General features: G+C 46.2%; 1 protein-coding gene across 1 annotated transcript in view; it reads right to left on the reverse strand.

Moving 5' to 3' along the window:
- Window positions 1-436: 436 nt before the first annotated feature.
- The window catches only part of SLU7 (SLU7 homolog, splicing factor), a 63,365-nt gene continuing 37,273 nt past the window's right edge, over window positions 437-26,528 (reverse strand). The window contains exons 10-16 of the mRNA XM_040344804.1: window positions 26,244-26,311; window positions 23,776-23,915; window positions 20,403-20,564; window positions 11,455-11,559; window positions 7,212-7,283; window positions 6,510-6,614; window positions 437-719 (exon numbers count right to left, since the gene is read on the reverse strand). Of these exons, the coding sequence (XP_040200738.1) occupies window positions 540-719; window positions 6,510-6,614; window positions 7,212-7,283; window positions 11,455-11,559; window positions 20,403-20,564; window positions 23,776-23,915; window positions 26,244-26,311 (832 nt within the window). The 3' untranslated portion in view covers window positions 437-539. The remainder of the gene's footprint in view (window positions 720-6,509; window positions 6,615-7,211; window positions 7,284-11,454; window positions 11,560-20,402; window positions 20,565-23,775; window positions 23,916-26,243; window positions 26,312-26,528) is intronic.

Below are 26,528 nucleotides of genomic sequence, written 5' to 3' on the forward strand. Positions count from 1 at the left end.
AATGGCGCATCTTAAAGGGGGCGTACCTGTACGCCCATTTGCCCAGCCGTGCCGACGTATATCGTCATGCGCTGGTCGGCAAGGAGTCAAGGATAAAATAAACTAGTTAAGCCAAGAATGATTTCTCTGTAAGTGATGAGGGGTCCATTACCTTAGGACACTAGCAAAAAAAAAAAAAAAAATACTCAGACTGGTGAGGGGAGATAGGGGAGGCACCCAGAGGGTGTGCTGGTGTTGAATCCCCTGGAGGTGTGTCCCCTATAACCCAGGATCTATGAATACTCATCCTGTGTTCTGTACAATATTTTTAAATGTTTAGGTCAGTGACTCAGCAAGTATTAAAAGGCAGTGGATTACCTCATAAAAAAGGAAAAAAAAAAAAAAACTGTTAAGTGTAAATATGACTATTTATTGAGAACAGAAATTTACATCTATACACAGTATAATCCATAGATTTATTGCACATTTCTATGGTCTTTTGTAATAAAACTGATTTCCTTGCAATAACAATTGTACAAAACATGCAAATACACCCTTTACTATTGCCCCAGGAAGGAGGCCATTGGGTCATCCGGCCTTTGGCGTTTCATTCTGAATGCCTCCATCTCTTCCTCTGTGGGTTCCCGTGTCTCATAAATACTGTTGTATGCTCGCTTCCTCTCATCCATCTGCAACATCTCCTGTACCTGCTTTAGACGCGTCTCTTCCGCATTCAAAGCCTGCATTTAGAAATGAAATAGTTATAAAAACATTGCAATGTTACAGAGTCAGTGGAAATTTTCATATAGGTTTGCAAAAAATGTGTACCATTACTTGATTCTCTTTGTACATATCAGCTTTGCTTGAAACCAAGATTCCAGCGCTCTATACATGTTCCCTGCTCGGACTTGACGGCATCGCCCGGCGTCGCGTGCGTTCCACCGTGGAACACGGAAGTGCGCCGCAGCATTCGGCTCTTCTTTTTGAATCAGTGCTAATGCACTGCACTTGGCCTTATCCTTTAAACCAGGGGTCTCCAAACTGTGGCCCGAGGGCCGGATGCGGCCCTTTTCTAGACTTTATCAGGCCCTTGGGGCACTAATGATATGAGGTACTATTCTTCCCACTGACACCAGCAATGGGGCATTATTACTCCCACTGGTAATAGTGATGGGGCACTACTCCTCCTCCTATTGATCACTAACATCAAGGCCATGTTTACCCTTACTGATGTTGGGCCGAGAAATTTTCTACCCCCAATGGCCACAATCCGGCCCCCTTAAAGTCTGAAGGACAGAAAACTAGCCCTTTGTTTGAAAAGTTTGGAGACCCCTGCTTTAAACAGAGCTTGGCCACGCTACAAACAATGGTGCCATCACTCCCCATGCTACAACAACGGACCAGCCTGCATCTTCTGCATTAGAGCTGTTGCATTTACTGCAATAGAGTGCCATTGCTGGGTACAACCTTCGAGGCCTTCCCTGCGGACACCATACACTACGGATTCCCTACTTTCTACACAGTAGTGCTATAGGAAGATCTGCTGCATACTTTCCATCTAAAAAAAATTCTGTTATTTATCCTGCCTTGTGGCTATTAACATACTACTTGGGATAGACTGTTGTGCTTATGACAGTTTTCCAAGGAATATCTTAAAGGAAAATTTACTCTCAATATTTCCTGAGCTATATTTGCATCTCATATGCAACCATTATTACCTGAGCTATATTGCCTCTCATACACAACTATTAGTTGTCTCTACAACTCCCATTTACTACATGCTTGACATAAGTGCCAATTGCTTATGGGCCTTGCCCTAACTTGTTGAACATGTTCACGCTAACTTTTCTATGCTAAGGGTTGATGGTATTTAATACCGACTCCCTTAGTGACCTAATACATCCCTATATGTTTAAGTGTTATGATGTAGAGAACCCCCAAACACCTGTTTGCGTGGAGTGACGCCTGGGGACCCGTACTGATAATCACTTGCATATAGGGGTGCATTGGGATCTTTTACTGTATGCTATAATTTTAAACGCTAAGCTCTGGTCGCATGTTGTAATGCGTCCAGGCTCAGTAGTTTAACGCCTTTTCCTTATGTGAGAGAGAGAGATGATGTAGAGAACCCCCAAACTCCTGTTTGTGTGGAGTGACGCCTGGGGTCCAATACAGAGTTCTCACATAAAAAAGTGCATTGAAATCCTTGCTAATCGCAGTTGTGGTTCACCAGAGCTGTTACACATGTATACATATATAAGTGGTCCATATTGTGAACTTGGTGGTGTTATTCACCTTCAGGTCATTACAGAGCTTTGCTAGTGTAAAAAAATAGATTTAACCTCCAAATACGGAAAGGCTCCTTTACAGTAAGAGCTTTTAAAATGTGGAACAGACTCGAGAACTAGTTCTGACTAGCTCAGTAAATTGTCTTTTTTTTCTTTTAAACAAACAAAAAAAAAAAAGATGGACTATTCCTCGTCGATACAGGGCATATCCAATTGTCTCCAGGGGGATCAGGAAGAATTCCCCCCCCCCCCCCCCCGCTGAAGTAAATTGGATCATGCTTTGGTTTTTATTTTTGCTTTCCAATATAAAACTTTGTATATGGGAATGGTGAATATCCTGAAGAAAAAGGACACCATGATCCAGAAGACCAGAGAGGCCTTGATGGAGGATCTACTAATCTATGGGGTGAAACAAGAAGGCTGGTGGAGAGAAACCAAGGAAGAAACAGGGAGCAGAACTCCAGACCACATTGTAGCCCCCAAGATACCACCTCCTGCACCTACGTTTTAGCTATGCAATTTGTGTCTCCCCACTCTAGAAAGTGGAGGCTCACCTGCATGCCCCAGAAAGCTTGTCTAAGAATGTGGCTGACCTTCCTAAAATTTGCAGGCAGATTAAGAATTATAGTCCAGTATCTTAACTAGTACCGACAGAAGAACCATGCATATGTAAAACCAAGGAGCTTTCAGCAAACCAGCACAGGTGGAATGCAAAAATAACAGCTACCTGCCCACATGTACTCCATTGTCACAGTCCAATCACAAGCAGGAGCCATCAATAGACAGACAATTTTTAAACAGTGAGGCTCTTTCCTTGCTCCTTTTTGCAGCTCTCCAAAAGAGATTTTCCCTTCCCACATATAAGTTTTACTACATACAATTACAACATGCTATTAGGGCTCAGGGAGCGGAGAATGTGTGGACCTCATCACCAACCCCATTTTTGCATTTAATTTCTTCAGTTATCCATGCTAAGGATAACTCTGGATGGCTATCCCTTCAAGGCCCATGGGAAATGGGAGGGGGACCTTGGTCAGCTTTCAGGGGACCAATGGGAGGATGTGTTGCAGGCAGTGGTTACTAGCTCCTTGATTTTTTCACAAAAACTATCCTATATAGTTTTGAGATCCCATTACACACCTGCCCACCTTCACAGCATGGGAATACTGGCAGAAACTCTCTGTTACAGGTGCAAACAGGACAAGGGTCACCCGATTCATCTCCTCTGGAGGTGTCCCAGAATTACACCATTACTGGACAGAGATCCTGGGTACCCTTAACAAAGTCTTCCAAACTCAAGTACCCCTGGAGCCCAAATGTGGTCTTTTGGGCATCTTAAGCGATACCATCCCAGAGGAGCCCACACTGGTGGCATTTAAATCGTGCCCTCTTCCAGGCTCGAAAGACAATTCTCCTCCTCTGGAAGTCCTCTGATCCCCTCACACCAGTTAAGGGTGACACATATGGGAAATACTCTTATATTTGAAAGATAGGTTTATCAACATTGGGGATGCCCTAAAAAATGTGAAAGATTGTGGGTGCCATGGTTAGATTCTCCAGGCTTCAGTCCACGTGAACTTGTACAGATGCGGCTATTGCAGCGCCTTGGTCGCCCAACATGATCCATCATCCATATCTGGTCTTGACTGCATCACGTGTACGGTTATTTTGGTCTAACTCAAAGGTTACACCCAGGTTACATTGAACTGAGGGCAATAATGTGCCCCTTGATGTTATAATACTAGATGTTGCTGTCTTTTCTTTATGCCAATGCTTGGTGTAATGCGGTTGTGAAAAAAAAAAAAATTCCTGTAGATTTATTTTTCTATATTTAAATTTGCTATCTTTCTTTTTTAATAAATAACCTTTTTTTTTTTTTTTAAATCAGAGTGAAACTCTTTAATATTTGCCAGTACATCAAGTCCTTAGTACTTAAAAACCCAACACCTGGAGTGCCAAAAGAGATCAGTCAGAAATAAACACAGGTCCCCGAGATCCTTGAGCATGCCATTAGCAACACAGCTTTTAAAGCGGTAGTAAACACCTCACTTGTACCTATAGGTAAACTTATAACAAAGCTTACCTGTAGGTACAAGGAATATCTCCAAAACATGCACCATTTAGGAGATCGTCACTACTTCTGCAGCCGGTTTGGTCACTGGCGCTGTGCACTGCACTCTGGAAGGACAGCATACCATCCATTCAAAGCGCTGTGCATAGTCAAGCCTCCCATGTGCATGCATCCGAATTAGGTCATTGGGGCTCACAAAGCCCCCGAAACACGGAAGGAAGACTGGGTAAAGATGGATCCCCCGTCAACCGCAACAGCGTGCCGCTGAAGGGCTTCAATTTAAGGCAAGAGTTTCATAATATGCGATGTATGCTAGCACATTATAACATGCAGGGGGAATTCTTGTTTCGCGACTTTACTACGACTTTAGGTCAAAATGGCCACGGGCAGCTTACCCACAGGTGTTGTTCTTCTGCAGTGCAGGTAAACAGCAGCTAATTAGTGTAAAAGCAGCCTTAAGCTCCTTACACATGAGCGGCCCGAATGTGTCTGCTTGTCCATTTTCTTTAAATTTGTGACTGATTAAACACTGGGGGCCAGATTCATCAATAGATACGCCGGCGGATCTCCTGATCCGCTGTCGTATCTGTGAGACCCGACGGTCGGATCTGTGAGATCCCACGATCGGAGCTATGCGACTGATTCATAAGAATCAGTTCCGCATAGATCTCCCTTAGATCCGACTGGTGTAAGTGACTTACACCAGTCGAATCTTAGGCTGTAATCTCCCGCCGGACGCTAGGTGTCGTCGCTTTGTTTTACACGTCGCATATGCAAATGAGGAAAACCGCCGATTCACGTCCGTACGCCCGCCCGTCGCTCTTTTTCAACGTCATTTGCGTTCGGCTTTTTCCGGCGGAGAGCTACTCCTGCTATATGAGGGGTAGCTAATGTTAAGTATGGCCGCCGTTCCCGCGCCGAGATTCAACATTTTTACGTCGTTTGCGTGAGTCGATCGGGAATCCCGATGGCCGCAATTGACGTACCCGCCGCTAACAATGACGTCCTAGCGACGTCGCTTGGAGCATGCGCACTGGGCTTTTTCGCTGGCGGCGCATGCGCAGTTAAATCGGCGCGGGAACGCGCCTGATTTAAATTGTACACTCCCCCTAGCCGCGGAATTTGCATTCGGCCGGGGGGAGTTACGATCCAACGGTGCAATTTGCAAGGTAAGTGCTTTATGAATCATGCACTAGTCTCGCTAAATTGCACCGGCGGATCGTAAACCAGGTAGATCTAGCGAATCTAAAGATCCGCTGAGCTACATGAATCCGGCCCTGGGATTGGTCCCACAGAAAAGGACTATCCTGATTGTGGTTTAAAATCTTCATTATGTTATTTAAAATAAAACATTTCAAATTCTGAACCATTTCATTCGATTGTGTTACCAAATAAGTGTCCCTCGCTTCTCAAAAGGTCGCGAACCCTTTGGTTTATAGTGCGTTTCTCCTGTGAGCAGAGGTATAACAAAGCGGAGTTCCACCCAAAACTGGAACTTCCCCTTAATCCACTCCTCGCCCCCTTACATGTCACATTTGGATGTAATTTTTTTTTTGGGGGGGGGGGGGGGGCTTCATTAGGAGTGGGACTTCCTGTCCCACTTCCGCCCAGGGACCGCTAAAGCGATACATCATATCGCCTTTTAGCGGCCCCTCCCTGTAGGCGTTCACCTGGGACACGTGACAGGTCCCAGGCGATCGCCTGTCCACTCAGGGAGCGCTGCGCCGTTCGCACATGCGCAGCGAGTGCCCGGCCATGAAGCCAAAAGCTGTCACAGCCGGGTGGCCACAGTTGCAATGGAGGCCCCAGTGGAGATGGGGGGAGAGGAGCGAAGCTTCGGGCGGCGCGGCGCTGGACCGTGGAGCAGGTAAGTGTATGTTTATCAAAGGCCAGCAGCCACACTTTTTGTATTTGCTGACTTTAAAACGTAAACAAAAGGCTGGAACCCCCCCTTTAAGAATTCCTGTGTCTTGCAATGGATGATAAAGAACTATCCTATGCATGCAAATGTTTGATGCTATCACTAGAGGGCAAGCATAGATTTGGTCTTTGCTACAACTTGTTTATACAGCACTTTCTTTTCCCAGAAGGTGACAATTCTTCATAAATATTCTAACTAACACACATTTACTTATTTAGATTGTAGAATTAGAATTAAACTCTGCATCTACCTTCTTTAGCTTTTCCTGCTTCTTTTTCTCATCATTTTCACTGTCGGAATCTCCACTCTTACGGTGCTTTTTCTTCTTTTTCTTTTTCATCTTTTCCTGGTGGAGCTGTGGACAATGATAGAAGTTACGTGGAAGATTTATTTTGCCAGGTATAGTAAAAGCTGAACAATAATATCCACAAACATCTGTCCTGAAAATCCCAAATGCCTCAAGAGCAAAGTGGGAATTCTTTTTTCCAGTAAACTTAGATTACAGTATCAGAAATATTCTACATGCCTAGGTAATAGGTGTAAATGCAAAGCAACTGTATTTATTTTTTACACCGCATTCTAAATGTGTGCACATGCAATATATGAAAAGCTTCAAATCAAAGAAGATTTGGCAGCCCTACTAAAATGAGCTGAATCTCAACTGATATTTTGAGTTCAGAATTTTAAAGACTATAACATTTTGCAGTACATATAGCCCCAATGAAGGGGAATCCTTGGAGTCCCCCCTGATGTTATGGCTTGTTCTTTAGAAAAAATAAAAATACAACTCTGGGACATTTCAAGCCTGAATGGGTGTTTTTTACTTCCCAATCGGAGTAATAAAAAGGACAATTCCGGTTTTCACTCAATACAGTGAAAAAAAAAAAAAAAAAAAAAAAAAGGAGAAAAAAAAAAAAAAAAGTAACAATAGCCTTTGCCATTTTACACTTACCTCCACTAGGGTCTTTGGTTTAGACATCTCCTCTTCTGGTTCTTGCAAATCCTCTTCACAAAGATCAGTATTCTAGGAAAGCCAGCAGATAAAACCAGATCAGACATTTCTCCTATATAATATGCTGTATTTTTAATTTTAAAGGGTCCAGTGACACTTGTGCACATGTTGACGTTAGTTTTTGGTGTCAATGAACCAAAAAACCTACCTGACTCCCCCCCCCCCCCCCCCCCCCTTTGTGCATTAAGAAACAAGTGTTTCTTAATGCATGTGTTGTGGTGTGCTAGGAGCAACATTTTCTATTTTGTCTGTATATGCATGCTGGGACATCACTGAAAATGAATGGCAACATGCTGCAAAGGGCATACATTGCACCTTGTAATGTGCATATAAATGCGTGCCACACACACGCAAAACGGGAATGCAGTCTTATTTGTTTTCATGCTTAAAGCTAAAGTATGGCCAATAACAATTTTTGTACATTTGCACTGAAAATCACTATCCGTGGTATAACAGAGTTCAGAGGCGGCTCTAGATTTTGTGAGGCCTTGGGCAAAACTTGGACATGAGGCCCCACTCACGCCTATAATGGGAAAAATAATTAAAGTGATAAAAACTAACTATTAGTAGGGTACAGTACAGGGGGAGGGTAAGTGGACACAGTACCCCCTCTCTACCTTCCCCTGCAGAGTTTTTTGCTCTCTTGCAGCACTTTGTAGGGGTTAAGGAAGGATCCTGAGGCAGAGCATCTTATTACTGCTGTGTGGGTGGGATGTGTACTGCACCAATCACAAGGGATGAATAGGAGAGGAGGGTCAGAAGGGATTGGCCCAGTACACATCCCACCCACACAAGCAGCAGCAATAGTAGAATGCTCTATCTTAGGAACCTTTTTACACTTATGCGACGTCAAAGTCGTGCGATTTTGCCGCGATTCGCGGCCACAATTTTAACAAGACAGTCATACGACTGTGGATCCGACTTTGCCCCACCACTTGAAGTACGACTTCAATGAGCAGGGATGCCGACTTTGATCCCCCAATAATTAGGTGGCACTCCACGCCAATATTCTTTTTAAAAAAACGGCATAGGTTCCCTCTTCATTGGCATTCCGGGCCCATCGGTCTGGTAGGGGTTTCAAGGGGAACCCCACCAAAAAAACGGCGTGGGGTCCCCCCCAAAATCCATACCAGACCCTTATCCGAGCACCAGCCCGGCCAGTCAGGAAAGGGGGTGGGGAAGAGCGTACGCCTCCCCCCTCCTGAGCCGTACCAGGCCACATGCCCTCAACATGGGGGGGTGGGTGCTTTGGGGCAGGGGGGCTCCCACCCACCCCAAAGCACCTTGCCCCCATTTTGCGGGGGGCTTATCGGAATCTGGGAGCCCCCTTTAATAAGGGGGCCCCAGATCCCAGCCACCACCCTATGTGAATGAGTATGGTTTTTAAAGTAATTTATTAGGCGACTCCAGGGGTCTCTTCTTTCGCTCTCCAGTGCCTTCGCCACGCTCTCCGCTATCTTCTTGCTGCTCTTTTACAAATGGTGGCCCGGTCTTCCCTGTCAGCTTCTTCCCGCTTCGGCGTGGGGGTCCCCCTTAAAATCCATACCAGACCTATGGGCCCGGTATGCTCATGAACGGGGAACGAATGCTTTTTTTTTTTTAATTGGCGTTGAGTTCCCCTTCATGCACAAGTCATGTACAAGTCGCATGCCAAAGTCGGATCTGCTAATACGGAATAAATAATAAGGAAAAAAATAGAGAAGGGAAGGAAGGGCACCCCTACATCAGTCCCTCCTGCCACCACTGGGAGGCAGGAGGGACTGGATGGATGGGGATGGATGGCTCAGACTCAATCATTCCTTTCCATTTGCTGGGCTTGAGCTTGAATATTCCCACCCACATCTCCTTCCTTAGGCAGCAGAACAGTGTCTGTCAGGGAAAGTGAGCGGGGCAGCACATGAGAGGACGGGAGGAGGGGGGAGGAGTAGAAGAAGTGCTCTACTCTATCTGGCTGTGCAGGCAGCAAGGGGGGGGAGGGAGGGAAGTACCACAGCTGGGCTTCTCTCTCTGGCTGTGATCTGGAGCTCTCAGTGAGCTCCGATCACCCGGGGATCTGTCTCACACACAACCCGTTTTCTCTATAGCAGTGAGCGGAATTGTCGCTGTAACGGTGGCGGGGATCTCTGCTGCTAGAAGATGCGACTCTATAAGGTAAACTAGGCGGTGAGGCCCCTTTGTGTAGCGGAGCCTAATTAGAGAGCCGCCTCTGACAGATTTCCATCACCTCCGGCACTGACCCTGTGCTTGTCACTCACTACTGCCACTTCTAAACACAGTAGCCCAGTTTCTGCGTTTAGAAGTAACACTCCTTTTCTGGTGGCTCCACTAAATGCCTCCTGCCCTACACATGCCTATGAGAGCAGAGGAGAGGGTGGGAGAAGTAAATAGCGACACTAGTCTGTCAGCAGCAGTTCCTGAAGCCTATGCACGCAGCAAAAAGTTCTCTATCTGGCAATGTCAAGAAGGGGGGTTTGAGGATGGGAGGAGAGCTCTGTACTGGGGGAGGGGAGAGGCGATTTGAGGGGAAAGGGAGTACAGTACGATTTTTTTTTGCAGCACATTCCTGAAACCTGTGCACTCCTGGTATTGAATTCCCCTTTAAAACCCTTACACTGTTAGTGCAATTTGGCCACACCCACTATTTGATGCAGCAGACTTTCCCCCTGGGGGAGGGGTGCATGCAAGTTCCCACATCTATTCTCTGAGAAAAAAGCCCTGGGTAAACCCTTTACTTTTATTCAGTCCACAGTCTCCCATTAGGGCAGACCGTTTGGTTGAACTTGATGGACTTGTGTCTTTTTCCACCAGACTAATTATTTAACTATGTTTGCCATCAAGACTTGTAGTTCTGGTTGTAACACAGATATCACCGGAGACCACTCAATCGGCACCTCCTTCATTCAGGCAGCTGCAGGCAGCTTAACAGGAAAAGATTTAACAAATGCTGCAGGAGCCAGGAATGGGGCAAACTTCATTAAAAAAAAACTCTTTGTACTGTACAAAAAAACTTTATTGCCTATACTTCAGCTTTAAGCCAACTTGTTTTCTATCCAGCACAGAAAACGATTTCGGATTACTTCTAATATTTGAGCTGGTCTCTTAAAGCAAGCCAATATAAATCTGCATTTAAAATCGTTTTCAGATACAAAGTAGCAGCATATATTCTACAGTCAAACATTTGGGATGACCTTTCGCCAATAATTTGCAATATGTGCATACATTCATGTGCAGTAAGTTGGGTTTCAGCTTCTGAAAAATCAATATGGTTTTGGTGTGGTTGTTTTTAATGACAGAAATGTTGGCACAAAACTTTAGGTACAAACAGCTTTCGTCTTTTATGTTATAAACTCATCACATCCAATGCAATGGCCACTGACTCACAGTTAGCCTCAACGTAACCCATTTTTTTCTGATAGGCTTCATGGTATGCCATCAATCATAGGGTAGGAGAGGAACAGCTTGCCATCAATCATAGGGTAGGAGAGGAACAGCTTGCCAACCACCGACGTTTAACTGCGACAGAATGGCTCCCCTGCGTGAATCGCCATAGCTGTACGGCGGCAGCTTTAAGGGGTATAGGGGGCGCACCCGCGGAGGTACTGAGGAGCCGATGCATGTACCCAGGAGCTGCGATGTCTGACAGAGCCAGAGTAAAACACAAATCCATGTTCTGGCAGGGGAGAAGAGACAGAACGTGTGTTCCTAGTATATAGGAACATCGATCCATTTCCTCCCCCAGGCCGTCCCATCCCCCCTAGTTAGAACATGCTGAGGAAACACATTTAACCCCTTGGTCACCCCCTAGTGTTAACCCCTTCCCTGCCAGTGTTATTTATACAGTAATCAGTGGCTATTTTTAACAAACAAACACGCAGATTGCTGACATTACTACTAAATAATAATAATAAAAATCACATAAATCTATCCCCTATTTTGTAGACGCTATAACTTTTGTGCAAACCAATCAATATAGGCTTATTGCGTTTTTTTACCAAAAATATGTAGAATATATATTGGCCTAAACTAAAAAAGGAAGAATTATTTTTTATTTATTTTAAGTAATAAATTGTTTTTTTTTTCAAAATGGTCGCTTTTTTTGTGTATAGCGCGGTGGAAGGTCTTACATTTCCAGTAGAAAACACATCTGTAAAAACATAAACAAACATACAATATAGATACTCACACTGAGGTCTTTCCCGTCTTCTCCAGTGCAATAAGACATCTTAACAAATGAGTGACAACATTTGTAGCCCCATCTTCCATCTTTCCAATATGAGCCCCAAATACACTAGAAGGAGAACAAAATAAAAATAAAATCAAAACTGCCTTCAAATGTACTAGTTAAAAAAAAAAAAAAAACAGACAATTGAGCACTATGATATATACAGTGGATATAAAAAAAGTCTACACAGCCCTGTTAAAAAATGTCCGGTTTCTTAAAAAAAAAAAATTAATTTCAGAACTTTTTTAAACCTTTAACCCTGTCGCTGCCATGCCTTGTGCTCAATTTCGTACACTCGGGTGGCCAGACCATTTTTGCAATCTTTATTTTTCACTTATAGCCCTTAGAATTTATGAAAGACACCCCCCCCCCACCAAACCATAATTTTCTGAAAGCACATGATCAGTATAATAAAAAAAAAAAAAAAGTGCTACTCAACAAATGTTTATCAAACCAATATATTTGCAAAAAATAGACTAAAAACATTAGCATATACAAACACAGCAAACTTTACAACATTCCTACTAAATATAAGCTTAATAAACAAATATTTGTAAATATTTAAATTGCGCCTTTTTGTGAAATAGTGAAAATTAAACACAGATACAAAAGTGTAACTATCCAAATAGTACTAAAGCATCTTTTCACCTGTGGCATACTAAAGCGTACGCCCATGGAGGGCCATGTTTACCCGCACAGGGATTTACAGGTGTTCTGTACATCCCCCATACAGGCAGTACTATGTCAATTGGGATGCAACGGCTGCACAGGCATAGCTGCTACTTCCAATCTGACATCCATGTGGGTACATGACACAGAGCTCAGGGACATGAATGCAGACCTACATGGATGGGAGCAACGGCTCTGTTGGTGCCGTTGCTACATCCCAAATGACATCAATGTTCACACCTGTGCATCCCTGTAAAGGTACGCTGTGTATACAGTGTGTGAACCAGGCCCTTTCACACAAGCACACCAATCTGGTCTGCCTGTCCATTTTTTAGGCAGGCCCGGTCTTGCTATGTTTGTGGGGTTTCTCCCCCCCCCCCCCTCTTTTTTTAGAGACAGAGAAAGGGACTGAAGATAGTTCATTTTCTCTGTATCACCTTACTTGAATGAATGAATGAATGAATGAATGAATGAATGAGGAATCTGTACAGAGGTTCCATTTATTCTGAAAATGGCAGTCTGAAACATTGTAACACTCGCGGTTACAATATATCAGAGGTCAGTGTTAGTGGGCATATAAGCATTGATCAGTAGTGGTGCACACTTATGCAATCACATTTTATTTTTACTTCACCCAGGGGTGTGTGTATACTTTGTATATCAACTGTATGCATGCACAGAAAAACCACATTCAATTCACATACAGCGGTACCCACAGGCAGCGACAATTCTTTAAAGGGGTTATAAACCCCCAAGGTTTTTCATCTTAATGCATGAAGGTAAAAAACCTTCTGTAGTGCAGCAGCCCCCAAGAGCCCCCCCCTTTTACTTACCTGAACCCGATCACTCCAGCAACAAGCACAGCAGCTCCAGCCCCTCTCTCGGGTCCTCATTGGATAAAGTGATAGCAGAGGGAGCCATTGGCTCCCTCTGCTGTCAATCAAATCTAGTGACACAGGAGCCAGGGGGCGGGGCCGAGTCCTGCTGTCTGGGTCAATGGACGCAGCAGCAGGACTCAGTAGCGTGCCCGTACGAGTGCCCCCATGGAATGTCGCTCTCCATGGAGGCACTCGAGAAGGAGGTGGAGCCAGGAGGACTGCCGGGGGACTCCAGAAGAGGAGGATCAGGGCCACACTGTTCAAAACCCTTACACAGAGGAGGCAATTATGACATGTTATTTAAACATTTAAAATAAATAAAACACAAACCTTTACAACTCCTTTAATAAAACACATCTATAGCCCGACATTGCAGAATATGTAGTCATGTCTCAGCAAACCCCTCTACACTGATATTCGTGAGAAAGAAGATAAAATTATATCAAATAAAATAGGCACCCAGTGTAACCGCTAGTCTGTATAGCAAGCAACCCTGATAAGGTTTCATCAAGCTCTAAGAGGCCCAAAGCTCAGGCTGGGATATGTATTCATTTTAAACAGGTCTTATCAGGCTTCAGGCAAGGGAAGGGTGGACAAGAAGTCATAAGTTGCTATCAGTTTGTTATTTACAACGGTTAAATAAAATATTGCAAAAAAAAAAAAGGATTTTTGTACTCACCGTAAAATCCATTTCTCTGAGTTCATAGACGGACACAGCATCCTTTGACCTTAGGGTTATGCTTCTTCCTACCAGGAGATTTAGGCAGAATTCTACAGCACTTAAGGTGTTAAAAACTTTCCTTCATGCCGCTCCTCCCAGGGGGCGTGGCTCCCCCAGGCATAACCCCCACTCTGCTTCAGCAGCCTCAGTTCGTAACAAGCAGTACAAACAAAGGAGGGGTGGGTGCTGTGTCCGTCTATGAACTCAGAGAAATGGATTTTACGGTGAGTACAAAAATCCTTTTTTCTCTTTCGTTCATAGACGGACACAGCATCCTTTGACCTTAGGGACGTCCCCAAGCAGTGTCAAAAAAATTCGAGGGGTGGGAAAATAACACAGCAAAAACAGGTTACACCCCAAACAAAACCGGAGTTACTCAACGGAGGAACTCCAACCTTAAACTGCCGCCTGTAACACCCTGCGGCCGAAGGAGGCATCAGAAGATGCACTCACATCCACCTTATAAAACTTTGAAAAAGTGTGGAACGACGACCAGGTCGCTGCCTTACACACCTGTAACACAGAGGCTTGGTGTCGGAAGCCCAGGAGGCCCCGATCGCCCTGGTCGAATGCGCCATGACCCGAAAGGGAGGCGCCCGCCCCTTCAGGGCGTAGGCCTGAAGCACAACCTGTCGGATCCACCTGGAAATGGTGGCCGACGAGACTGCCAGGCCCATACTGGGACCGGACACAGACACGAACAGCGAGTCCGACTTCCGGAACGGAGCTATCGCCGACAAGTAAACTCGAAGGGCCCGAACCACATCCAGAGAATGTAAAGAGGCTTCCTTCGGGTTCTTCGGCTGAGGACATAATGATGGAACAACAATGTCCTCGTTAATGTGAAAAGGCCGAAACGACCTTCGGAAGAAAAGAGGGCTGCGGGCGCAGCACCGCCTTATCCTGATGGATGACCAAGTAGGGGGCCTTGCAAGACAAGGCCGCCAGTTCAGACACTCGTCTGATAGAGGTAATAGCTACCAGAAAGATCACCTTCTGCGACAAAGTCAGCAAGGGGATCTCCCGAATGTCCTCAAAGGGGGCACGCTGAAGCGCCGAGAGGACCAAGTTCAAGTCCCAAGAAGGTAGCGGAGGGCGCACCGGGGGGGCCACATGCCGGACCCCCTGCACAAACGTGCGAACCAAAGAATTCGCTGCCAAGGGACGCTGAAAATAAACAGCCAGAGCAGAAATCTGACTCTTGATCGTGCTCAAGGCAAGAGCCTGGTCCACTCCCCGCTGTAGGAACAGCAGGAACCGGGACACCACGTAAGTACGGGGTGCCACTTCATCTCCTCACACATAGAGATGTATGCTTTCCATGTACGATGTAAATTTTTCGAGAAGTGGACTTCCGTGCACGCAGCATGGTAGAGATTACCGGGCCCGACAGGCCCCGGTCCTTCAGTACCTGGTTTTCAACAGCCACGCCGTTAAAGCCAGTGACCGTAAAGCGGGATGGAAGATCGGGCCCTGAGACAGGAGATCTTCCCTCCGAGGCAGACGCCAGGGGGCGTCTGCCACCAGACGTACCAGGTCCGCGTACCAAGAGCGACGCGGCCAATCTGGGGCGATCAGGATCGTTGGAATACCTTCGGCTTCCACCGGCTTCCACCCTGCGCAGCAGGCGGGGTAGGAGCCTTTAGAGGAGGGAAGGCGTAAATCAGGTGATATTGACCCCAGGGAGCCACTAACGCGTCTGACGCGTCTGCCCACGGGTCCCTTGACCTGGCCACAAACCGTGGTACCTTCCGATTGAGACGGGACGCCAGAAGGTCCACGTCTGGAGTGCCCCATTTTTGGCACAGGATCTGAAACACCTCCGGGTGGAGAGACCACTCCCCTTGATCCAGAGTCATGCGACTTAGGAAGTCGGCTTGCCAATTCAGAACTCCCGGAATGTATACCGCCGACAGGGACGGAACGGACCTTTCGGCCCACCGAAGTATGTGAGCGACCTCCGTCGCCGCGGCCGAGCTCCTTGTGCCGCCCTGATGATTGACGTACGCCACGGCCGTGGCGTTGTCGGACTGGATCCTGACAGGACGGCCCTGTAGCTCCAGCGACCACCTGACAAGGCACAGCTTGATTGCTCGGAGCTCCAGGATATTGATCGGCAGGCGGGACTCCTCCCGAGTCCAGCGCCCCTGGGCTGACTGGGTGCCCCAGACGCCCCCCCAGCCGAAGAGGCTGGCTCCGTCGTGACCACTGTCCAGCGGCACGGAAGAAAAGACTTCCCGGACTGAAGCACCGGAGACGTCAGCCACCATGCCAGGGAAGATTTGGCCAGATGGCTCAACCGAATCTGGCGATCCAGAGAAGATGGGACCCTGTCCCATCGTGACAGAATCTCCTTCTGTAGTACCCTGGTGTGGAATTGGGCATACAGAACCGCCTCGAAGGAGGCCACCCTCAGACCCAGAACCCGCATGCAGAAGCGAAGAGATGACCACTTCTGGGTCAACAACTGTCTCACTGCAGATTGCAGGGTCAGCAGGTTTTGCGATGGGAGGAACACTTTTGTCTCCCCCGAATCCAAAACCAGCCCCAGGTGTTCCAGCCTCTGGGACGGAACCAACACTGATTTTCTGAGATTCAGAAAACCAGCCAAACTCCTGCAGAGTCCGACACGTGATGGACACGTCCTCCTCTAACTCTGAGCCTGAAGAAGCTCTCAGGAGAAGGTCGTCCAGGTATCCCACGATAGCGATCCCTCGCTGCCGTAGCAAGGCCAGGATCGGGGCGAGCACCTTGGTGAACACCCGTGATGCCGACGCCAGCCCGAACGGGAGGGCCACGAATTGATAGTGGTCCTCCCCGATCGCAAAGCGCAGATACCTTTGGTGGCTTGTGCAAACGGGAACATGCAGGTATGCGTCCATGATGTCTAAGGACGCCATGAAGTCCCCCTGGTGGAGGGACGCTATGATAGAACGGACCGACTCCATCCTGAATCGCTGCGCCTTGACAAAGGAGTTGAGGGCCTTTAGGTCCAGGATAGGGCGAACCCCTCCCTTCTTGGGGACCACGAACAGATTGGAGTAGAACCCCCGAAACCGTTCCAGCGAGGGGACCGGCACAACCACCCCCCTGTCCAGAAGAACCTGGACAGCCCCGGACAGGGCTAGCCGACGATCCGGAGGAAGCTGGAGGTTGGATGGAAAAAATCTGTTTGGGGGACAAGAAAGGAACTCTATCTTGTACCCCGAGGCGACCACCTCGCAAACCCAACGGTCGGATAGAAGAGAATTCCACCGATCCACGAAGTCGTGAAGCCGTCCCCCCACCCGAGACCCGGGCGGGGGCAGACCTTCATGCGGAAGCAGGCTTGTCCGCAGGCTTGTTCGGTTTTTTGAACCAGGGGCGCTTACGCCCGGCAGCAAGGGCTTTTGCACCTTGCGGACCTTTTCCAGCCGCGCTGGCGCACGAAAAAAACCGCTTAGGGGGTAGTAAAAGTAGGACCTTGCTTGCGGCGAGGTTCCCTACCCTTCCCCGACTGAGGGAGCAAGGTGCTCTTACCTCCAGTGGCATCCTTAATGATGTCATCCAGGGATGCCCCCAAAAGCCGTCCGCCCTTAAAGGGCAAATCTATCAAGGCCTTTTTTGAGGACTGGTCAGCCGACCAGCACTTCAGCCATATAAGGCGGCGCAGAACCACTGCGTAGACAGAAGCCCTGGAAAGCAAAGGAATCTAATCCATATCCGCCTCGCAGAGAAACTTCTGACCCTGAATCAACTGCTCAGCCAGGTCCCTAGAGGACTCGGAAGCACCCTGGACCTCCAGATCCTGCAGCAGGAGCTTCGCCCTTTCAGTTAGCGTCTGAGCAACCAGGGCGCCGGCCAGAGCCGGCCTTACCGCCGAACCCACCACCGAGAACAGGGAGCGGGCCACGGCCTCCACTCTCCTATCAGCGGGGTCCTTGAAAGCAGGAGCCCCCTCCACAGGCAACGTAGTAGCCTTACTCAGTCTGGACACAGGAGGGTCCACCGACGGAGGAGTGACCCACTTTTTTAAAAAGTCCTCCTCCAGGGGGTAACGGGTAGCAAAGCTTTTAGGAATAGTAAAAGCCTTTTGCGGTGTATCCCATTCCTTATACAACATATTGTCTAAATAAGGAACACAGGGGAATACCTTAGCGGTACGCGGTGGTTTGCGGAATCCAAAAGGGACTGACACCGCTGGTGTCTCCGCCACATCCTCTAAATGAAGAGTCTCACGCACCGCAGTAATAAGAGCTCCAACAAATTCCTTGTCAGCAGACTCCGCAGCAGAGTCATCCTCGCTGTCCATGTGGGTTAAGCCCGCATCCTCTGACATGACAGAACCAGAAGCATCAGATTCTGCGTCAGAGATATCCCCAGAAACAGCCTCCGGGGGGGGCGCTTTTTTACCCCCCAACCGAGCACTGGCTGCTCCAAACCTGGTGAGAAAAAGACTCCAGGACAGCCGACACCGACTCAACAGATGTGGCAGGGGAAGGGGCGCTTAAGGGTTAATTCCGGCATTGTGAGGAATGAGGGGCCTGATTCAGGCTCCATATTGCAGCTGCCGTGTCACCCCCACTGCCAATGGCAGGAAAAAAGTCCCCCACAGGTCACCTCCCGGCCGCTAGAGCACAGTATGGGGCCCCCTGAGACTCACCACCCTCTGTACAGCGCGGTCTGTGAAGGCAAGTGTGTGCTGAGGAGAAGCTGCAGCGCTGCGTCTGTCCCCTCAGATGATTCGCGGTCTTTTTTCCCCGCCGAAACGGCCACTAGAGGCCGAACTAGTGCTGAAAACGGCGCCGGCCACAAGAAAATGGCCGCCGAATAATACAAGCGCGGCTCCGGCAAAATGGCCGCCGTTGCGCAGTTTTAAAAAGACAGTGTACCCAAAAATGACAGTACACCAAAACAGCACACAGCACACACAAAAATGCCCAGAATGTCCACCACAGTCCCCTGCAGTGACACAGAACAGCCCCAGCCATACCACGAGTGAAAAAAAAAAAAAAAATGAGCCCCAGAGAAAAAAACCCCCTGCACAGCCGTCACCCAAAGGGGGAAGGAGGGAGAGGAATAAGGGAGAGAGGAAAGCAGGGAAAAACGCTCAGTCGACCTCCCAAGGGAAAACATTCCAGCCAGACCACTTACCCGAGTAAGGGGCCACTACTTACCTGTCCTGCGACTACCCGGCTGGAGGTATCCCAGACAGAACCAACGTCCGCGAACGGCATGGTTGTCAGCCAGACACACTGTGACAAGGCCATAGAGACCGGTCATATGTGTGCCCTAGAACCGAAGTTCCCCGGCCGCCCCTGGAGCAATGGGGCCTGTCGTGGACGTCCCAAAGCGGAGCTGAGGGCCGGCACACGCTCGAAGGCCGAACCTGGGGGGACTACAAGGGTCGAGGACCCAGCCTGTCACCCAGTCGGCTGTTGATAGAAGAATCGCAGGATTCAAAATAAAATAAAAAAGCGAGGAAAAAACTCGCAAAAAGCAAAAAAATTTTGCAAGAAAAAACTCCAGAGTCCAGGACTCCAGAGAGAGCCTGACTCTCCTGACGGTTAGGCAGAAACAAACTGAGGCTGCTGAAGCAGAGTGGGGGTTATGCCTGGGGGAGCCACGCCCCCTGGGAGGAGCGGCATGAAGGAAAGTTTTTAACACCTTAAGTGCTGTAGAATTCTGCCTAAATCTCCTGGTAGGAAGAAGCATAACCCTAAGGTCAAAGGATGCTGTGTCCGTCTATGAACGAAAGAGAAATTAGCCCAACTGTTTAATGGGTGTAAAATTCAGGATTCCCCAAAAACTTCCTAGGAGCAATGTACAATGCAATGGACAGCATGCAAATGTCTGGATGCACTGCATATACGGTGTACAGGGTCTGGGGTATGCAGCCTATAGTGCAGTGTGCATAAAATAGCACACTATAGAGACTGCAGTGATCCAGTATATGTCATTTACAATGGAATTCAGTTATTTTGTGTAATGAACAAGATAATGTACAGAGTTCAACAGCATTACCACTAGAGGTCGGCCAAAATTTGGCCATTTTGGAGATATCGTCATCTGCCGATTATTATGCAAATTGCGACGATTTTAAACACAGGCCTTACCTCTGCCAGCAGAGCGTGGAGAAGGGAGGAGGAACGTGGGGTTCCTCCTCCACACCCTGTCGGCACAGTGAAACGAGAGAGAGAGAGAGAGAGAGAGAGAGAGAGAGAGAGAGAGAGAGAGAGAGAGAGAGAGAGAGAGAGAGAGAGAGAGAGAGAGAGAGAGAGAGAGAGAGAGAGAGAGAGAGAGAGAGAGAGAGAGAGAGAGAGAGAGATCATAATTGAGGTTTGATGTCGGGGTCAACCAGTGCCACTTGCCAGTGCCAACCAATGCCACCTGCTAAAAAAAAAAAAAAAAATGTCCGTTCAATATCGGACGCAAAAATTGGCATCATATCAGCATCGGCCAAAGAAAAACCCATATCGGTCTACCGCCAATTACCACACAAGCATGGACATGTTCTACCAAAATAACGACCCAGTCTCATTAAACACAATTAAAAGTTGAATTGTTTCTAGACAGATCCAAAAGGTGGTCTGCATTGCCACTGCATTTTTTTTTTAATAAACACTATAGTGTGATGTATGATGAGGGCTACAGACACTTACTGTGTGATTATTGATGAGAACATCCTCCTCATATTTTGAACGCACTACTGCCTTCTCCTGTCCCTTTATAACAGTGCCATGTCTGGAATACTCCACATAGTCCTCAGTCTGAGCTAGAAGCAGCTCCACAGGGGGAGCATCAAGGTGTTCCTGACCTCCGTACTGTAAAAACAGAGAAAGTCATCTCAGGTCAGGGTTGCCAACTCGTTTTACTGACAAAAAACAATATATAAAAAAAGTTTAGGAAACACATTTTTTAACAGACCATCTTAAATATGCAAATAACACCTACTATAACGTCAAACAGTGAGTGTAACAGTGAGTGTATACAAAATTGAGCACAATTAAATGGTTAGTTGGGTATTCTGAACCCATTATTGAGATCAAATTTATAGCCTGCTTATTTTATGTTCCCTCTGTTGCACCGATTATTATACCTTGGAATTTTTTTACTTCAGTGAGCCTAAGATTTAGAGCAGGGTTACCAGCAGCATGCTGCAAGCCAAAATGGAGTATTTATTGTGCCGAATATGCTGCAACAAAATAGTGCCCATGGTTGCAGCGTGTTTAACCACTTGCCCACCAGGTAAATTCTGGCACTTCTCTCCTTCATGTGAAAATCAAAATTTTTTTGCTAGAAAATTAATCAGAACCCCCAAACATTATATATTTTTTTTTAGCAGACATCCTAGGGAATAAAATGGCAGTCATTGCAATACTTTTTGTCACACCGTATTTGCGCAGCGGTCTTACAAGCGCACTTTTTTTGGATAAAAATCACTTTTTTGAATTAAAAAATAAGACAACAATACATTTTGCCCAATTTTTTTATATATTGTGAAAGATAATGTTACGCCGAGTAAAATGATACCCAACATGTCACGCTTAAAAATTGCGCCCGCTCGTGGCATGGCGTCAAACTTTTACCCTTAAAAATCTCGATAGGCGACGTTTAAAAAATTCTACAGGTTGCATTTTTTGAGTTGCAGAGTAGGTCTAGGGCTAGAATTATTGCTCTCACTCTAACGATCGCGGCGATACCTCACTTGTGTGGTTTGAATACCGTTTTCATATGCGGGCGCTACTCGCGTATGCGTTTGCTTCTGCGCGCGAGCTCGTCGGGACGGGGCGCTTTAAAAAATTTTTTTTTGGTTTTCTTATTTATTTTTATTTAGTTTTATAGTTTTTTACACTGAAAAAAAAAAAAAATTGATCACTTTTATTCCTATTACAAGGAATGTAAACATCCCTTGTAATAGAAAAAAGCATGACAGGTTCTCTTAAATATGAGATCTGGGGTCAAAAAGACCTCAGATCTCATAATTAGACTTAAATGCAAAAAAATAAATAAAAAAAAAAAGTCATTTTTTCAAATGACAAAAAAAAAAATGTTTCTTTAAGAGGCTGGGCGGGACTGACGTTTTGACGTCACTTCCGCCCAGCAGAGCTATGAGGACGGGTGAAGGAGATTTCTCCTTCAGTCCCATCCCCGCTCAGCTGCCGGACACATCCGATCCCCTCCGCCGCTACCGACGGCTCCGGTAAGCGGCGGAGGGCGCGGGAGAGCGGCGGGAGGGGGGGGGGCCCCTCTCCCGCCACCGATAACGGCGATCTCGCGGCGAATCCGCCGCGGAGACAGCCGTTATCGTGTACACCACCGCCCCCTGAAAAGATGAATGTCTCGGTTGTGGCAGCAGCTGCTGCCGTTATCGAGATATTCAACTTTAAAAAGGAGGACGTCTTTTTGACATGGGGCGGTGGTCAAGAGGTTAAAGTGTTACAGCACATTTAAGGGTTTACTAGCGAAACACAAGTGTGCCGCAGTAAAATTTGGCGCTAAAATGCCAGTGTTTGTGGCGCAAGTGGGAGGGAACAAACAAAAAAAAAAGACACAGTCACTGAATAGTTACAAACACACTTTCACTCCGTCAGTCTTCTTTTTGTTATTTTATTGGAAAGATGTCCAAGCAAGAGATGGTTAGATGGTACAGGATACCCAAAAACAGCAGCAAAAATTCCCTCCTCAGTCTTTTATAGCATATTTAAACCTCTTCCACAGGTTAACCCTTAAAGACCAACTCAGGGAAAAGCAAAGGTCCCCGTCCCCCCCTTTAAAATGGGACTGTGCCTGAACTGCAAAGACCATCAAACTGCCCATGTCCAGGGGATGGGAAAAGCAGCTTCACCCGATGCTCCCCCCCCCCCCCCCCCACCCAGCAAGTGGCACCCCACCACACAGTCTACTGGCAGTGGATAATCCCAGCATCCCCACACCCAATGCCCAAAATCCTATGGCCCCTGTATCAGCCCCAATGAGGCCAAGGGCATCCAACCACAAGAGCGTGGGGGAGAAGAGGCTGCGTGGACCAGTCCAACAAAAGGAGCCTGTGGGAGTGGAAGACAAAGAAAGTAAAACCGCTCCACCACTGAAATATCAGTTCTAGCTAGAACTGCCTCTTTAGAAAAGCCTAAAGTATTTGCATATTAATCTCTTGATTGATGTGCAGATTGCAAACACTTTACATACAGGGTCTTCACTGTTGTCAAAATCTTCGCCAGGTTATAACATTGCTTTGTCTGGCATTAAAGCGGGAGTTCACCTAAAAATCAACTTTCTGCAGTTAGATCCAGCATACTGCTTACATCTGCAGTATGCTGGTCTTTTTTTTTTTTTTTTTTGGTACTTATCGTTATAGCAGTATTTCTTCTATGGCTCCGTATGCTGGATCTAACTGCAGAAAGTTGATTTTTGGGTGAACTCCCGCTTTAAATTTAAGTGTACCTGTGCAGCACAATGTACCTGTGCAGCACAATGGTCCTCGTCTCATATTAAGTTATGATGGAGCAGTATGCCCGAGCTCCGCCAATCTAGAATCAATTTGTTTTGGAACTGCACGTGCTGCTGTAGGTTTTAAAAATCGTCAGAGAAACATTTTACAGGTGCTCGTTTCCACCCCCCCTTTTTTTTTACTTTCTGTAAAATAATGGGCTGTTGGCAACACTGCCTTAGGCTACTTTATTTCCATTTCAATATATTTTCTGTAATAGAATTCCCTTTTTAGTAATTCAGTTAAAAACCTAGGGCTTTGTTATCAAACTGATGGAATTACTAAAACTACAAAAACGGATTAAAATTTTTCTCTAATTGTCCAGTGAATGATCTAGTGCTTTAGATAGGAACAAGTGAATCAAATGTACTTGGACCTCACCCAAACACAACTTTTGCAGTACATCAGATTCCTTTGCAATTATTTGTAAAGCCGGTCACAAAGACCACAATAAACCATAAAATGAGTGTGTATGTATTTTACACACATCTCTTTCCTCTCAATAACATATTGCTCTTTCAGCATCATTCATATGAGCAACATACTTTTTCCAGGATGCTCTTTTTCTGGTCTTCTTTAAAGTCCTCTTTCTTTACTTTAAACGATTTGCATAAAACTTCTAGTTTGGTGGGATCAGCCTGAAGGTGGACCTCTGAACCCTTTTCATAGGCCTCCCAGGCAAACACTGCACAAGAAAAAAACATGGTCATAGATAAAGAGCAACTGTTAGCCATTACCCATTGCTCCCATTACCGTATATACTCGAGTATAAGCAGAGTTTTTCAGCACATTTTTTGGTGCTGAAAATGCCTCTCGGCTTATACTCGAGTCCCCTTTTTGCACCTGATCTCTTGGATTTTGGTGACCCGGTACCAGCTGGCCACAGGTCCCCTGAACTTGGCACACATATAGCCCCACTCTTCCTTTACAAGTGTGCAAAGTTTGTTGTCCAGGGGGGACCTATGGTCGGGCACCTCTTCTATAGACTCCCATGTTAAACGGTCATTTCTCCGGTAATTTTGGGGAACTGGGACCAGCCGGCCGTAGGTCACCTAGACCCGAAAGCCGGGCACCCCTTCTATATACTCCCATGTTAAACGCAAGTATAGTCATGGACACAGTGATGCATTAAGATGGACATCCTAGGCTTATACTCGAGTCAATATGTTTTCCCATTTTTTTTGTGGTAAAATTAGGTGCCTCGGCTTATATTCGGGTTGGCTTATACTCCAGTATATACAGTAAATGTTGTCAAGAACAATATTTGCTATACAATATTTATTCCGCATTTTTGTAAGATCAGAATTAGGAATGCATATAGAAATTTCTTAAAGTGTATTTTCACTTTTTCAGCCACACTGGGATGACACCTACTTTATATTCATTGACATGTTTCTATTCACTTGGCATAACACAGGCAATACACAAGTATAAAGTGAGTCTTTCTATATAGACAGTATGCCATCAATGTTTTTCGAGTGACCTAATCTGCTGACTAATGACATGCATGCTAGTCAGTCTTTTAAGCAGTATAAATAGCAATGATTGCTTCCTCCTACGATAAAGAGGCACTACCAATAGGCAAGTTTTATCGAAATGGCTGCCACCATAAGAAAAAGCGAAATACCTCTAAACTTTAATAAGGGCCGACATTAGGTTTTATTCGTTTATCTGCATTCTTCCCCTCTCTACACACTTTCAGTGCAGATTGTGTTAAAAATCCTTCTTTGTCTGTCTCAGCACAGAAGAGGGGGACTGCAGTTACACTGTGAGAGCCAACACAGCAGTGTTGTGAATAGACCAGCTCTGTTCTGTGCTACCCCCACTCCAACACAAATTTATCTCATGTGGTAGGAAAACTTCTCAGAAGCGACTTATGCCGATAGCCAAGGAACAAATCACCAGAGAGAAATAACATGTAGAGCTTTGGAGATAGATATGTAAACCACTACATATATACACTATATTGCCAAAATAATTCTGACGCCTGCCTTTACAGGCACATAAACTTTAATGGCATCCCAGTCTTAGTCCGTAGGATTCAATATTAGGTTGGCCCACTCCTTGCAGCTATAACAGCTTCAACTCTTCTGGGAAGGCTGTCCACAATTTTTAGCAGTCTGTCTAAGGGAATGTTTGACCATTCGTTCAGAAGCGCATTTGTGAGGTCAGACACTGATGTGGACGAGAAGGCCTAGCTTGCAGTCTCTGCTCCTATTCATACCAAAGATGTTCTATCAGGCCACTCAAATTTCTCCCCCCCAAAAACTCGCTCATCCAGGTCTTTATTGACCTTGCCTTGTGCACTGGTCCAAATAATTTGGTGAGGGGGTGGGGGGGGGGGGTGTCATGGTGCCGTTTTTCAGGGGTTGGTCCCCTTAGTTCCAGTGAGGGTAACATTTTGGACAATTTCAATTTCATTCTATTAATTTTGTGGGAACAGTTTGGGGATGGCCCCTTCCTGTTCCAACATGACTGTGCATCGGTGCACAAAGCAAGGTACATAAAGACATGAACGTGTTTTGGATGGAGGAACTTGACTGGCCTGCACAGAGTCCTGACCTCAACCCGATAGAGCAGAGACTGCAAGCCAGGCCTTTTGGTCCACATCAGTGCCTGACCTCACAAATGTGCTTCTGGAAGAATCGTCAAACATTCCCATAGACACACGCCTAAACCTTGTGGACAGCCTTCCCAAAAGAGTCAAAGTGGTTATAGCTGCAAAGGGTGGGCCAACTCAATATTGAACCCTATGGACTAAGACTGGGATGCCATTAAAGTTCAAGTAAAGGCATGTGTCCCAATACATTTGGCAATATAGTTTATGTGCTTAGTTCAAATCCATGACTGGGGTTTACAACCACTGTAATTATAGTTAAAGGGAATTTGCTAACCTGGATTTGAAGTGCGTTCTAAACAAATATTAAAGCAGGAAAAACAATACTCTTCAACATGAGCCCTAACATGCATAATTCTAAATTAGTATAACGACTAAAAAAGAAACGTTACTTACGTTGAGTTTGTGCCATAGAAATTGTGTCACCAGTATAACGTACAAAATTATCACCAGCATAGCTGACACTGTAGAGAAAGTTCAAGTTCATCAATAAGATAGAATAAAAGACAAACAAAAAAAACCACACTTTAAAAAAAAAAAAAAAAAAAAAAGGGGGGGGGGGTTGGGGGTTGTAAAGGTTACTTTAAGCTAGTGCATGGTTGGTTCACTTACCCTTTTTCGATTTCCCTTTGTCTGAATTTCACACTTCCTGTTTCTCCTCAGTAAGCTTTCCACCTTCAT

The sequence above is a fragment of the Rana temporaria genome, chromosome 3 (assembly GCF_905171775.1).
Source record: "Rana temporaria chromosome 3, aRanTem1.1, whole genome shotgun sequence".
In the NCBI taxonomy this organism is placed as follows: domain Eukaryota; kingdom Metazoa; phylum Chordata; class Amphibia; order Anura; family Ranidae; genus Rana; species Rana temporaria.